The sequence below is a fragment of the Globicephala melas genome, chromosome 3 (assembly GCF_963455315.2).
Source record: "Globicephala melas chromosome 3, mGloMel1.2, whole genome shotgun sequence".
NCBI classification, from domain to species: Eukaryota; Metazoa; Chordata; class Mammalia; order Artiodactyla; family Delphinidae; genus Globicephala; species Globicephala melas.
The window spans coordinates 113,082,793-113,096,362 of NC_083316.1; the positions used below are offsets into that span (position 1 = coordinate 113,082,793).

General features: G+C 45.2%; 1 protein-coding gene across 1 annotated transcript in view; it reads right to left on the minus strand.

Moving 5' to 3' along the window:
* TRPC7 (transient receptor potential cation channel subfamily C member 7) overlaps positions 1-13,570 on the minus strand; it is a 141,905-nt gene that overhangs the window by 80,971 nt on the left and 47,364 nt on the right. Inside the window, exon 3 of the mRNA XM_030869368.2 lies at positions 9,862-10,044. Coding sequence (XP_030725228.2) covers positions 9,862-10,044 — 183 coding nt within the window. The remainder of the gene's footprint in view (positions 1-9,861; positions 10,045-13,570) is intronic.

Sequence of the window (13,570 nt, forward strand, 5' to 3'; positions counted from 1 at the left end):
CTCTTTTGCAAATGTGCAGTACTATTTGCTCTTTAGAGAAAATTGTGTCAGATGATTCAACAGCAGGCCTGAGGAAGGGCAGAGAGGAGGCATCAGACGCTCTGCTTTTCCCTCTTAAAGCTGAGCCAGGCGGGGGCGTGGGGGGTGGGCAGGTCAGCAACTCAGGCCAGTGAGTGGAGGAGCACTCCTGAGGCTCACTGTGGAACACTCAGTGAGCTGAGCTCCCCTGTGGAGGACAGAGGCCCCATTGCCTCTCCCTGCCGTGCGGGGCCACCCTGAGAGCCACCTGCTGCTCTCCTCCATCCCTAAGACTGCCAGGCCAGAACCACTGTTAACGGCATCTCTGCATAGGAAGAGCTCTTTTCCAGAGTTACAGACCCAAAAGGATACACAGGTCGGCAATGGAGGGCATGGAGATGATGGCCCCATACTCTCAGGCCAGCCTGGGACATCATCTGAATTCTGTTATGTGGATTTTTGATCGTGAGGGGAATTACAGATGTTTGGAGTACATTAAAGCCTACGGCTTCACATTTTACACCCATCTGTCTATTCATTTGCTCACCATGGAGACTGCACATGATGTGTAGGGTGAGTACTATTTCTCAGTCTTCAGAGACCAAGATGAATGAGGAGAGGTCCCACCTGCCAGGAACTCAGTCTTTACAAAATTTAGAATCATTAGAGAGCCTTTTAAAAACACAGTCCCTGGGCTCCCACACAGGAGACTTGTATTAGAAGCTCTGTGGGTAGGGTACTGACGTTTTTTTTTTACAAAGCTCCCAAGTGGTTTCCTTTATGTAGCTAAGTATGAGAACTTAATTTGTTCTAGAGAGATACATTGAGTTTGATTTCGATGTAACGTTGGGTTTGGTCTAGACAGATGCAGTGCATCCTTGGGGAACTACAATCCCTGTCCTCAGTGGTTTACAGTTAAGGGGTTACAGCATAGATCCTGAAAACTATCCCAGAGATTCTCAACAGGGAATGATTTTGTTTCCACGTCTTCCTGTGGAGACATTAGAGACTGTGTCTTGGAGACATTTTCGGTTGACAAAACTTGTGAGGAGGGTGCTACTGGCACCTAGTAGGTAGAGGCCGGGGATGTTGCTAAATATCCTCTAATGCACAGGACAGTGCCCACAGCAAAGAATTATCTGGCCCCAGATGTCAACAGTGCTGAGGTTGAAAAAGGCTGGTTTTGTCTTAAGGGTAGTTTCTGCTTGTGAAACCAACATGGCATATAGTTTCCATTAGCTAGCATTATGCACTAACTGTGTTCTAGCTACATTATGTGTTAATAAACATTGATTGTCATTTATTAGGTACTATTGTTTGTCCCCACCGTACAGATAAGAAAACTGAGCCCCAGAGATGAAATAACTTATCTAAAGCCACCTATCTAGTAAATGAAGGACTTGGGATTTGCACATGTGTAGTCAGGTTTCCAGCCATAACAGTATGCTGGTGCCCAACAGGTTTTATTTTTCTTCTCCTGAGAGTTTTTCCAGGCAGAAAAGGGGTACATACATACTTGCGTTAGTTCTTCTTAGGATTGTTGCTTGAGAAAAACAAGACTACTTTTCCTAGGCAAAAGATAGCTGCTCTGAGCCAAGAGATTAATGGACGTTGGTCATTTTTGTGCCAGCTGGGGCCACAAAAGTGCTGAGAGGAATCCCCGAAGAGGACACTGATTGATGCTTTCAATACCGATGGATTCCAGCAGCGTTTGGCAGCTCCTGGACATCCTGCAGCACAGTTTGGGGTAGTGCCTGACCAGCCAGACTGTGTTTGTGACAGCTCTGGTCTTCTTAACTCTGAGCATCTGTTGAAATGATGCCTCAGCAGGAAAACACGGTGGGAGAATGTCTGCTCAGAGCATGTGAGCGTCTGATTGGCCTCTCAGGCGTCCTCTAGAAAGCCCCAGTGTCCCCACATTCCCTTTGCTCGCTGGCCCTGTGCTCTCTGCAGGCGGAGGAAATGAAACAGAACCCCAGTAGAGGTCAGCTGCTGTCTCTAGTGTCCCTACCTGTGGTCACCACACTAGGGTGAGGGGTTTCAGCCAGTTGTGCATCTACTGCTGAGCCTCATTGTGTCTCTTAGCACAGATTTAGGCCAGGAGGCTTTTGAGGGTTGGAGTAGCATCTGCCTTATCCAAGGGGCTCCTGCAGGCCAGCAGGTTAAGTAATTTAAGACAGGTTACTAAAGCCACGTATTAGTAAGTGGAGAGTGTGAGCCGGCATGCTCCTGGCCATGACGCTATAAACTGCTACACAACATGTTCTGTTTTCTTCTTATGGGAGTTTTTCCAGGTAGAAAAACGGGCCAACTTATGGCATGACTGTAAAATGTGCACAAGATGGTGATTTTTGGAGGAAAGAACAAACAGACTTATGCTGTTGTTAGAGGCCCTGGCCCAGCTTTAGACAGGGTGGTGATGCTGGGCGAATGTTCCCCCCACACCCCTCCCCTCTAAGGTTGCCCCTCCCTCCTTGGTATTCTCCTCTGTGGGCACATTTTGTGCACTTCTGGGCTCCATCTCTATGAAGGAATCTTGAAATGAAGTTCACAGCAGGGAATTGAGGTTCATGGAGGCCACTGACTTGGTATGTTACCATTTTTTGTAGAGATTTTCCATTTTTGTTAAGAGCACAGACTGTTGCAAAGAATTTACAGTCTCTAGTATTGGCTGGGCTATTGGGTCTACTGTTCAGCTCTCTCTCCTCCCATCTCCCACAGAATTTTTCTCAAACCTTTTTAAAGAAAATTTTTTCAGGCTGCCTTCTACCTCAGAGGGTGATTCTGCTTCCGATTTATAGAGACGTTGATGCTTTTAATATTAATTTCCTCAACTTTTTTTCCTGTTGGTGGTCATTAGTGCTGTTTACCAAATAGCTCCATTTTTTCTTCTCCTTTCAAACACATGGCAGGGTTATTCAGCACTTCCTGGCCCTTTTGTGGTGGGGTGGGTGATGTGACTAATTGTTGACAGTGAGTTGTAAGTAGAAACAATGTGTGTCACTTCCAGGTGAAAGCATTGAATTGCTGATGTGAGACTCTCCAGGGCTGGATTTCCCTTTGGCAGGGTGGAAACATTTGAGATGGGGGCATTTCTATCAGCCTGGGTTCCTGAGTGAATTCCTCTGAATTCTGTTGCAAGATGGAAATAGGATGAGCAATAAGTAAACGTTTGTGTGTGTGTGTGTGTGTGTGCGTTAAAAGCCAATACAACTTTGGTTTTGCTTGTTAACGCAGCATAACTTCACCTGCCTTGATTAATAGTCTGTCCCTTTTGCTCAACAATATTGCTGCATCCATACCGACCCTTTTTTTTTTTTTTTTTTTCGGTACGCAGGCCTCTCACTGTTGTGGCCTCTCCCGTTGCGGAGCACAGGCTCCGGACGCGCAGGCTCAGCGGCCATGGCTCACGGGCCCAGCCGCTCTGCAGCACGTGGGATCCTCCTGGACCGGGGCACGAACCCGTGTCCCCTGCATTGGCAAGCGGACTCTCAACCACTGCGCCACCAGGGAAGCCCCATACCCACCCTTTTTGCTTTTCAGCCTTTCTCAGAGGCTTTCTATCCTGAGAAAACCACCCCTGATTAAACTCCTCTGATGGCTTCCTATTGTTCCTTAAAAAAGAACAAAAACAAAATCCTTTAGCATGGTCTGCAAGCCTCCGGTTCCTGTGTGCCTCTGTAGACTCATCCCACACCCCACTCTTCCTCATGCCTTCTGACTCTGCCACATTCACATTCTTTCAGTTCCTCTTATAGGCTGTATTTCTTCTCACCACAGGGCCTTTGTACAGCTTTGAACATGTTTTTTCCTTCCAGAAATGCCCTCCCCACCTCTGGCTAACTTTTCTCAGAGCAAGCATTGAGTTCTTCCGAGAAGCCTTTATTGACCTCCCCAATTAGGTCATATCTGCCTTTAGAAGTTGTAATACCATGTTTTTCTGCTTCATAACACTGACTTCAGTTGGAACATTACAATTTATTGGTGTGATGTTCTGATTAATATCCATCTTCCCCACCATGGTTCATATCATGTCATTTTTATTCACTACCACATCCCCAGTGATTAGCACAGCACACTTTGTAGTCACTCAGAGAAAGCTTGTTAAATGCATGAATGAGGATATATAGTCATACTGTCCAGTTTAGTAACCACTGGCCACATGTGCCTATTGAAATTTTAATTAATTAAAAAATTAAGAATTCAGATTCATAATTACATTAACTGCATTTCAAGTGCTAATTAACCATATGAGGCTAGTGGCTACCATATTAGACGGTAGAAAACAGAACATTTCCATCATCATAGAAAATTCTATAGGATAGTGCTGGCAGGATAAAGTCCAAGTTCCTTGTGCATGGCATATGATACCCTCAAGGATCTGCTGCTGACAAACTCTCCAGTTTGTTTCTTTCCCACAATAGCACAGCCTCAGCCACATCCCCCTCTAAACATGTTCCTTTCATAAACGTGCCACTCTTCCTAAGATATCTGTGGCTTTTTAACTTTAACCTCTCTCTACCTGAATTGCCATCCCTTCCAGAACCTCTCATCCTTTAAGCCCTACCTCAAGCATTTCCACTTCTGGGAAACATTTCCTGAGGTCTAGACTGAGCTGGTCAGTGCTTCCTCTGACCCCCGTGCTGCCCCCTTCCCATTCCTGTTTGCCTTGCTCAGACAGGATTGTGACCCTTTGTTCACACATCTCTCTCCAGTGCTACACGAACCCCCCTCAAGGACAAGGCCTGGGTCTTCTCAGTCTCTCCAGTGCTGAACACAGAGCTGGTGATGTAGGAGACATCAGTGAATGTTAGTTAAATGATGAGTCAGCCAGTGAATGAAAATCACAGGGGATATTATTTCCTGAGTACAGCAGTGTGAAGAAAAAGGGAACTGTGTTACTAAGTAGGGCTAGTGAGGGTTCCGCCTGCATCCTTCCCCCTCCCATGGTCTTGTCCCAGGTCTTTATTTCATGTGATACTAGCTTTCTGGTCCAGGAATCACCCAGGAGCTTGGCAGAGTCAGGAAAGGGCACCTCTGAAATTCTGGGATCTGGAAGGCTCTGCTGAGTGGTGCTGCTTCTTGAGGAGAGTGGGTGGGTCTCATCAGCTGGAAGGAAAGATAGCTGGTACCATAATTGCATCCTCCAAATCAAGCCGCATGTCAAGACGCTAGAACTGGGGGCCACCTGGAGTCTGAAAGAGGCAACTGCTGTGAACTCTGCTTTGCTCAGCTAGCAATGTGCAGAGGCTGTTGCCGCTGTGGTCAGAGGCTGGCTGTCTGCACCTTACCCACCACACTGATGGCTCTCTGAGGGCAAGACTGTGTCTTACTTTCCTCAGGATCCCCTGCAGGCTGATCAGTGACTGTAGGGCTTACAGGCCATGGCTAAAACAACTTGTCAGATTAAACTAACCACCCTTATTGGTGACATTGCCTAATAATAGACATGCTTTCTGCAATGACAGTGATATAATTTTGGACAAAAGATTCATGTGTTCGCATGTTTTTTGGTAGCAGACCTTGGCTTAATTATGTCTAGAGGGGCCTCCATCTCCTCTACAGGTGGAGTTAAGGCTTCTATTGTAGAAAATAGGACCTTCCAGGTCTCCTGTCTCACTCTCCTTTGGCGCTTTGAACCTGGAGGACACACGCCCACAAAGTTCTTTCAGTGAATGGAGATGCACCTAATCCCCATTAAGGCCGACCTGAAGTCAGGAAGGAGGAAGAGATGACATAGGGGAGAGAAAGGAAAATAGCCTCACTGTAAGCCTAGAAATGAAGAAGCGATAAAGAGGAGAGAGAGGAAGGGATGAGAGTGAAGGGCTCCGAGGTGAGTCTTCAGTTAGACAAGTTGGAAAGGGCACGAAGCATCTTGTCTCTGTAAGCAGTCAGTCAGCAATGACCTTGTGCCAGACACTGCACTGATCTTCCTTTATGGGTGCAGACTGGGTCAGCTGAACCTGAATGAATCACAGACTGGTTAGGCCTTCCCAGTTGGTGTGACTCAGAGTCCCCAAGCATTTATTTAGAGTTGATATGCAGGGGGAGGGGAGAGTCTTTAAGAAGGATATTTATGCATGTTCCCTGGAGACAGAGCTAGAAATGGAGGAGTCTGCAAGATGTCTGTCACTCAGGTTGGCCCTGGGGGAGAAGACCAAGGCCTGTATATATACTGGGGCTGTAGGCCAAAGCTGGAGGGATTGTTTTCTTTATCTGTGAAGCATAGGTAGAGTTGCTTCTGGGCTGAGCTGTGACTCAGTATGGGGAAGAAGCATCCTTGCTTCTTCATGAGGCATGCTTGGCTTCTGAAGGGACTGTGGCCTGTAAAGGCTTAGGGGGACTGAGGTGGATAACAGAAATGTCTTAAGTAATGTGAACACTGACTCTAAGCCAGTGCAATGTGTGTATTAATACTGCCTCATTTATACCCACAGGCTGGTGAGGCCTGGGGCTATTTGAGGCACACATGCTTTATTCCATTTGATCCTTATAACAATTCAATAAAGTAGGCATTATTAACCAAGCTTTATAGATGAGGGAAGTGAGACACAGAGAGGCTAAGTGACTTGCTTAAGTGACCCCATTAATAAGTGGTTGGACCGTGATTAACTTTTAAGGGTACCTTCTTAGCCACTTCTCCAACACTGCCTTCCAAACACAGTGGGAAGGCTGAGTCACCCTATTAATTAAGGCAGAAGTCATGGAGAACAGCCATATCCTCACAAGGCCTTTTGGTCTTTGGGGAAGGAGTTTTAGGCTATAGGGATGATGTCCTTACCCAGGGGGACATTTCTAGCCTTCTCTGGGAAGATAACAAAGGACAAGCTAGGGAATATCTCTGGGGATAAAGGGACCCGTCTAGTCCCAAGGAAGGGGGAGCATAGCATTACTGAATGACAGTGATGATGCTTTCCTATGGAGCTGTAGAGACCTTTTCAGTTTCCAAAGCATTTACCCTCATATCAGTTCATTTGAAAGTTCACAGAAACCCTGTGAAGCAAAAGCATATATGCCTATTTTTCAGAAGGGGAATGAGGCCCATAGAGCTTCAAAGACTTATCCAAGACCATGTGGTCATTAAATGTAAGAATCATGCTAGACATCTCCTGACATCCCCTTCATCATTCCTTCCTCTTTACCAGGTGGTCCCTCGTGCCATGGTGGGGTAATTGTCTTTATGTAACAGAGACTGACATTATGGCTGAGGCAGTCAGAGGACCAGACATGAGGGTGATGCCCGAAGAGAGGCAGACATTCAAATGAAGGACATGATCTTGGGTGCAGTGCCAGCCACAGAGTGGCACCCATTTCACTCAGATCTATGCATTTCATAAATATAAAGGCTGATTCTGTATTAGAGTTTCCCAAATACTGTTACATGGAAAACTAGTTTTACCAGATGCTCCATGAGAAAGGGAGTTCTGTGGTCAAGTAATACACATTGTACCCTTCTTCTTTTAGAGTAGCAATGCATGATCAAGGTTCTGTAATGTCTTTAAGCAAAGAAACCTTTTTGACTCTGCTTAACTCAAGGTCTCTAAATTTATTTGAACACAAAAACTTCTTTTAAGGTCACCTATTAGCAGCTCATGGAACTACCAAGAACAACTAGTTTGTTTTAATCACTGAATTAATGGTTTGATTTGATATGTGGCAGAGACTTAGGAATTTTTTTATGGCTTTATATTCCAGCCTTATGACACATACATATGTCAGGTGTAAATAAGCCTTGGTGCTAGTTGTTTCATAATTAAAAGACCCAGGGTTAGATTGTGCCCATGCAAGCATTCTAAAGTTCATAAATTAAAAATGAAATCTCATTATAATATCAATAAGATTTTAAAATATTATGTATTTTCGCTGGTAATTCACGATAGAATAAATGTCAAGGAAAACTGTGAGTCTGCTCTCTATGATGGCATATGTGGTTTGAGAGAATTACCTATTGGAGATTTTTGAAATGAGCAAGGCTGACATTTTATGCAGGTCATTTATCATCTTCCTACCTATGTATTGCATCAGACACTTGACATTCATGATGAGTGTTTCTTGAGACCTTTATGATTCTCCTAATTAGCAAATACCACTAGAGTAAATAATTTCCCTCACAAAACCTCTTTATTCTGACCAAAACTCTCATGTTCATAGAGTGTTTTCACTTTTTCTTCTCATCCATCACCAGGGCTGTTTTGTACTTGGTAGTTGACAATGAGAAGGAACATATAGGCTCTGAAGTGGTAGCCAAACTCTGGACTTGCTCAGTGATTTGCCCTCAGTGACTGTGTTGCTCAGTTGGATTTATGTTTCAGAAAAATGGTGAATGCTTGCATTTTCATGGGCTGTTGGAATTGCTTGTGAATAGCCAAAACTGTGAACGTAAATCTGCAAATGCCAAACATCGTCTTTTCTTTGGGGTGTCAAATACATCTTCACCTTTCACCCTGTGTTGGGAAGCAGGAGAATACTGTGGCTTGGGGAAGGAAGGAAATGCTAGAAACTCAGGCTTGTTACCATTCATTACCAAGCAGTCTCTTCCGCAGGGTTTCTTTGAACCCCAAGATCATGGATATCTCAGCACCTTTAGGAAGGGATTGCTGTGCTTTGCTGAAGCGCCTCAGTGAGCCCTTGAGATAAGCTAAAAAGTGAGTTTCCCTACACTAAGTAAATAGGATTGTACATACTTGAAACTGCAGCCTGACTCCTCCCTTCCTGTAATTCTATGCTTCTGAAGATTAATCTAAGGCCACATTTCCCATGATTTATCAATTTTATCTTCAGGACTCAGAGTCTTTGAAAAAAGCTCTTTTTCCTAGAAGTTTTGATTATTATTAAAAGTAAAAGGACAGGAAGATTTTTATCGAACTTGGAAGCTCTCTCTAGATGAATACCACAGATATACATGGTTTCTTGAAGGATGGTTCATCCTACACAAATTAAGATAATCAGACAAGAGGAGAAATGCCAAGAGGCCAATTTGGGGGCATTGGAAATCCCCCCAGTAGTCACCCTGTAAAAGAGCTGGAAAAAAAACCCAAGCCCTTGAAGACTGATCAGCCATCTTGCTTATGTGGGAAGCACATTGGTATTTAAGCATATGGGTCTTTGGAGCTCTGCAGTTTTCATCAGGATGAATGATGTCGTCTAACATCAGAGCAGATTCTAAAGAATCCAGAGTATATCCAAAGTGGAACCCTAATTGAATTTTGCTCCTTAGGGACTCAGTCTGACCAGCCACTGTGGGTGTGAGGGCTACTGGGTGCTGGTGGCCATTAAAGACACCTTGAGGTTGATTGAGGAGCTGGGACTTACTCTTTTGAAAGTCTAGTCATGCTTCCTATTAAAGCTTTTCATAAGCCTTGAGAGTGAAATTCCTCTGAGCCTCCCAGAACCGTGGATCCCACAAATCCTCTACACTAAGACATTTTCTACACAAGTCCCCAGGCACACAGGGAAAGCTCAATAAATGCCGTTCACAGAGCTGAGTGATATGTTTTTCATGAAAGCTTGGGAATCGGCCTGCTAGCTGATGGGAGCGTTCACTGTAATCTTGTCCTTGCTAGTGGCTTGGAGGTTGAGAATCTGCTCTTTTGTTCTCCAGGCTTGAAGCCTGTTCACGGAGTAACTGTCATGATTCATTTCTCTCTCCTGGTGGGCTGGGGGTGAAGGAAGGAGCTCTGAGCAGTCCTGCAAGTCTGGAAGTTCTGGAAGTTCCCTGTCTAGAGGCAAGTCGGGTACTCAGTGTTGTTACCATCCCCTTGTGGGAACAGAAAACAAGCATGAACACAAAGGTAGGCCAGCAGCCCTGGAGCTGGGAAGGCCGGGGGCGGTGGGGAAGCTTACCTTCTTGACTTCGTATTTAATGGCGAGTTTGATCCGGCTCAGACTTGGACGGTGGTGGTCGGACCAGACTTGGAAGTTCACATCACCATTTAAAATCGCTTCCACCTCTTCTGTGTCTCGGCACAGGTCCAGCACGCCCACCACAAAATCCTTGCATTGCATAGATAACTTCCTGTAATCGTTCTAACAGAATAAAGAGAAATCAGGGGTGTGTCACACTGAGCCCCACAGGTGGGCTTGCCTAGCATAGCAGTGTCGCTCAGCAAAGCTGTGCACCAAGCGCGAGCTTAGAGTGCGTTGGAACCAGAGGGTATGCTGGATCCAGAAGGCAGGGCAACTTCTCTTGACACAACAATCTAGAGGGCATCTTCTCTAAGCCAAGATTCGTCAAGGTGTGCTCCTCAGCCACCTCTATCAGAGTGACCTTGGGTGCATGCTATAACTATGATTTCCAGGCCCTGTTGCAGACTCACTGACTTAGAATTCCTGGGGATGAGGCCCAGGAATCTTTTAACCTCGTTCTCTAAGTAATTCTGAAGCCTGCCAAAGCCCACCCTGAGCTCTTTGAAAGCAGCAGTTCTCCTTGCCTAATTTTGAGCCAAATCTGAGGGAGGAGTGATAAGGAAATGCACTTTTAAGGCTGATGGAAATATCACTTAAATCATTTACTACCGATCTGTAATGGCAACTGCTCTACTCAGGAAGTTTACTGGAAAGATACGGCTGATAGGCTAAATTTGGGGGAAAAATGTACACAGGTGTGCTTTCTTTTAACGTGCTGGAAAATCTGCTTGTAACTTATAAATTTAAAAATCAAATGTAATTTAAATCTAACAGAATCCTTTCCTACCACAGATCCTTTTGTACAGCAAATCATGACACCTTAAATTACTTGCCTGTTGAATAATCATTTTCAGACCTTGACCTCCTTTTTGTTTTGTTTTGTTTTTTTTTAATGAGTTGCCTCTGGGTTTCTCTCATCTCCTCCCTAGGCATACGTTTCTAAATTATCTTTCAGAGGCTGACTGCCTTTCCTAGTGACATGCCAACTTCTCTCTCCCCTAAAACACACTGCTTCAATTCCAGATAATGATCCGAAATGTTGGACAAAAGAATGTTTCATGTCACCTTCAAACCACTACGCCCCCAAAATATTTTCCCCTAAAGGCTTCCTTATTGGTTTCTTAGTTGAAACAAGTCTATTCAGAAGCAACACAAGAACCAAATGTCACTTGCAGAGTTAATCAATGTCGTAAGCCCTGAGAGTGGTAAATAGTAGTTGGTAGATAGGAGTTCAGTTTTGCTTTTCCAGAACCTGGATTCCTCAGCACATAGATGGGAGACTGAAAAACTGCAGAAGCTCAACAATTTTTCTAAATTAATGATTCGTTTCTCCTTGCAGCACTGCTGCTTCAAAATGTCCCTTTACGTTAGAGAAAGAAGTAAGTGTTGATAAATGTTTGTTTGCTAAAAGGAAAAGGGTCAAGAAGATGTTTTCAGACAAGAGTGGCTACCCTTCGTTTCCATATATCATTTAGGGATAAGCAGGGTGTTTTGGAAATGCTGGGTAGAAAAATGACGCTCAGCTCAGGCAGACTGTCATGGGCAGGTCAGACTGTGCCGTCCCAGAGCCTCTGCGCATTTCTGGGTGCAGTGCAGTTCAGAACAGAAGGTACCACTTCGTTAGAGACTTTCACTTCCCTGGGCTCTTTCAGCTAGCTGGGCCATAAAAAAGGGAGACACACCAGAGCAACCCAAACGGCTGGTTTGGTTTTGCCTTCTGTATCAGTCTGCAAGGCAACATGCCTGGTGTCTGCAGATGGCTGGAGGAGGCAGGCCTGGGCCTGCCAGGAAGACAGAGATGACATGGACATGGGTAGATGGGACATGGAATAGATGCAGACGGGAGGGTCATGCCAGGCCCAGGCCTCCCAGAGAGAGCCATGGGCGCACATCTCTGCGGAGTTGCGATGATTAGGAGAAATGGGTCAACCCTGAGCTCAGCGAGCCTTTGAGCCACACTCCTCAACTTGAGTTGGAAAGATGAGACATATACCTAAGACTTCACAGGTGCCCTTTTACAAATAATTCCATATTCCTGCACACTGAAGTCTGCCAGGCCCAGTGGGCGACAGCTGTTCTACCTCCATCATCTTACTTAATCCTTATAAAAACCTCATGTTAGAAGGACTGTCAGCATTTCCAGCTCACAAGCAAGAAAACTGAGACTCAGAGAGAGAAACTAACAGGCTGAATCCACTTTTCCTTATATTGATCACTTACTCATCTCTGGTTACTCTGTCACCTTCCTTGAAGATTTTAGCTTCTGTCTTACTGTCGCTCTCCCAACATTAACTGCTGTTGTTATTGGTGGTTTCAGTACCCAAGAAGATGTCCCTTCCATTACCCTGCCCTCTCATTTCCTTGACACCATCTTTTCCAGTGACCTTATCCTCAACTCTACCTCAACCATTCATTCTCTTAGTTATTCCCAGTAACTGCAGCTCCTCCACGACCCTAACTTTAGGTCTCCCTCTCTCTGACCACTACCTCCTATATGTCCAGCTTTCTTCATCTGGGATCCTAATTCTAGCAGTCCTTTGATTCCATGAAACCTACAAGCCATTGACCACACCACCTTTTCACTGGTTTTCATCCCCCTCAGGTCCCTGTCTCCCTCCTTGCAGAGCTTCTCTTTTATGGGTAGTCTTTATCATCATCCTTGCACACAGCAACTCTCTTACCCTCCTATTTTGTCCTCCTCATTGGATGAAAGCCTGACCTTGGTTGCGTCTAGCTCTCCACTACTCTGCTCCCGCCTCTGCACAGTTAACGCGGCTGGAGAGCACACACCTGCACCGAGCAGGCGTGCTGTAAACTCACTACCTCCAACCTCAAGCAGTCCACGGCGCTCCTGGGCAACTTACCCTCCCCCCTGTCCCAAACAAGCGTTTCATACCTCTCTAGTCTCAGTTTTCTAACACTTCATCCCCCTCCTAGTTTCCTATTTTACTTGGAAAATAGAGCTCATTGGAAGAGAAGCTTCACATGTTCGCACCATCCACATAGTCTACTTTCATCTGTGCTCATGGACTCTCTTCCCTCTTCTTACTCTTGCTGCTCCTATCTAAGGCCAGCTCCTCCACTTGTGTGTTGGATATCAGTCCCCTACGCCACTCAAGGACATGGCTCCTGCGCTCTTCCTTTCTCTCCCCTGCACTGTTAATTTCTCCCTTTCTCTGTTGGCTTAGTATACGACCGTGTTGCTATTGTCTTGTCTTAAGAAGGAACTCCTCTTGACTCCACTTACCTCTCCAATTACTACTCTAGTTTTCTGTTCCACTTTATAGAAAAACTCCTCATTAGACTCGTTTACACTCATAGTTGACAGTTGTCCTCCTTACACTCTTTCTTATTCCATTCAGTAAGGCTTTCACCCTCTACCCATTGCCTCCACTGAGACTGTCCTTCCAAGGTCACAAGTGACTTTCATATGCTAAATCCAGTGGTTGGTTCTCAGTCCTCATCTTACATGACCTGTTAGGTGCTTTGACATAGCTGATCACTTCCTCCTCCTTGATACACATTCTTCACTTGGCTTCTAGCATAACATACTTTTCTGTGGTTTTTCTTCCTGAATGAGTACTTTTGCATCTTTGTTGATTAATTCTCATGTCCCTGATGTCTTAGTTTTAGAATGCCCCAAAGA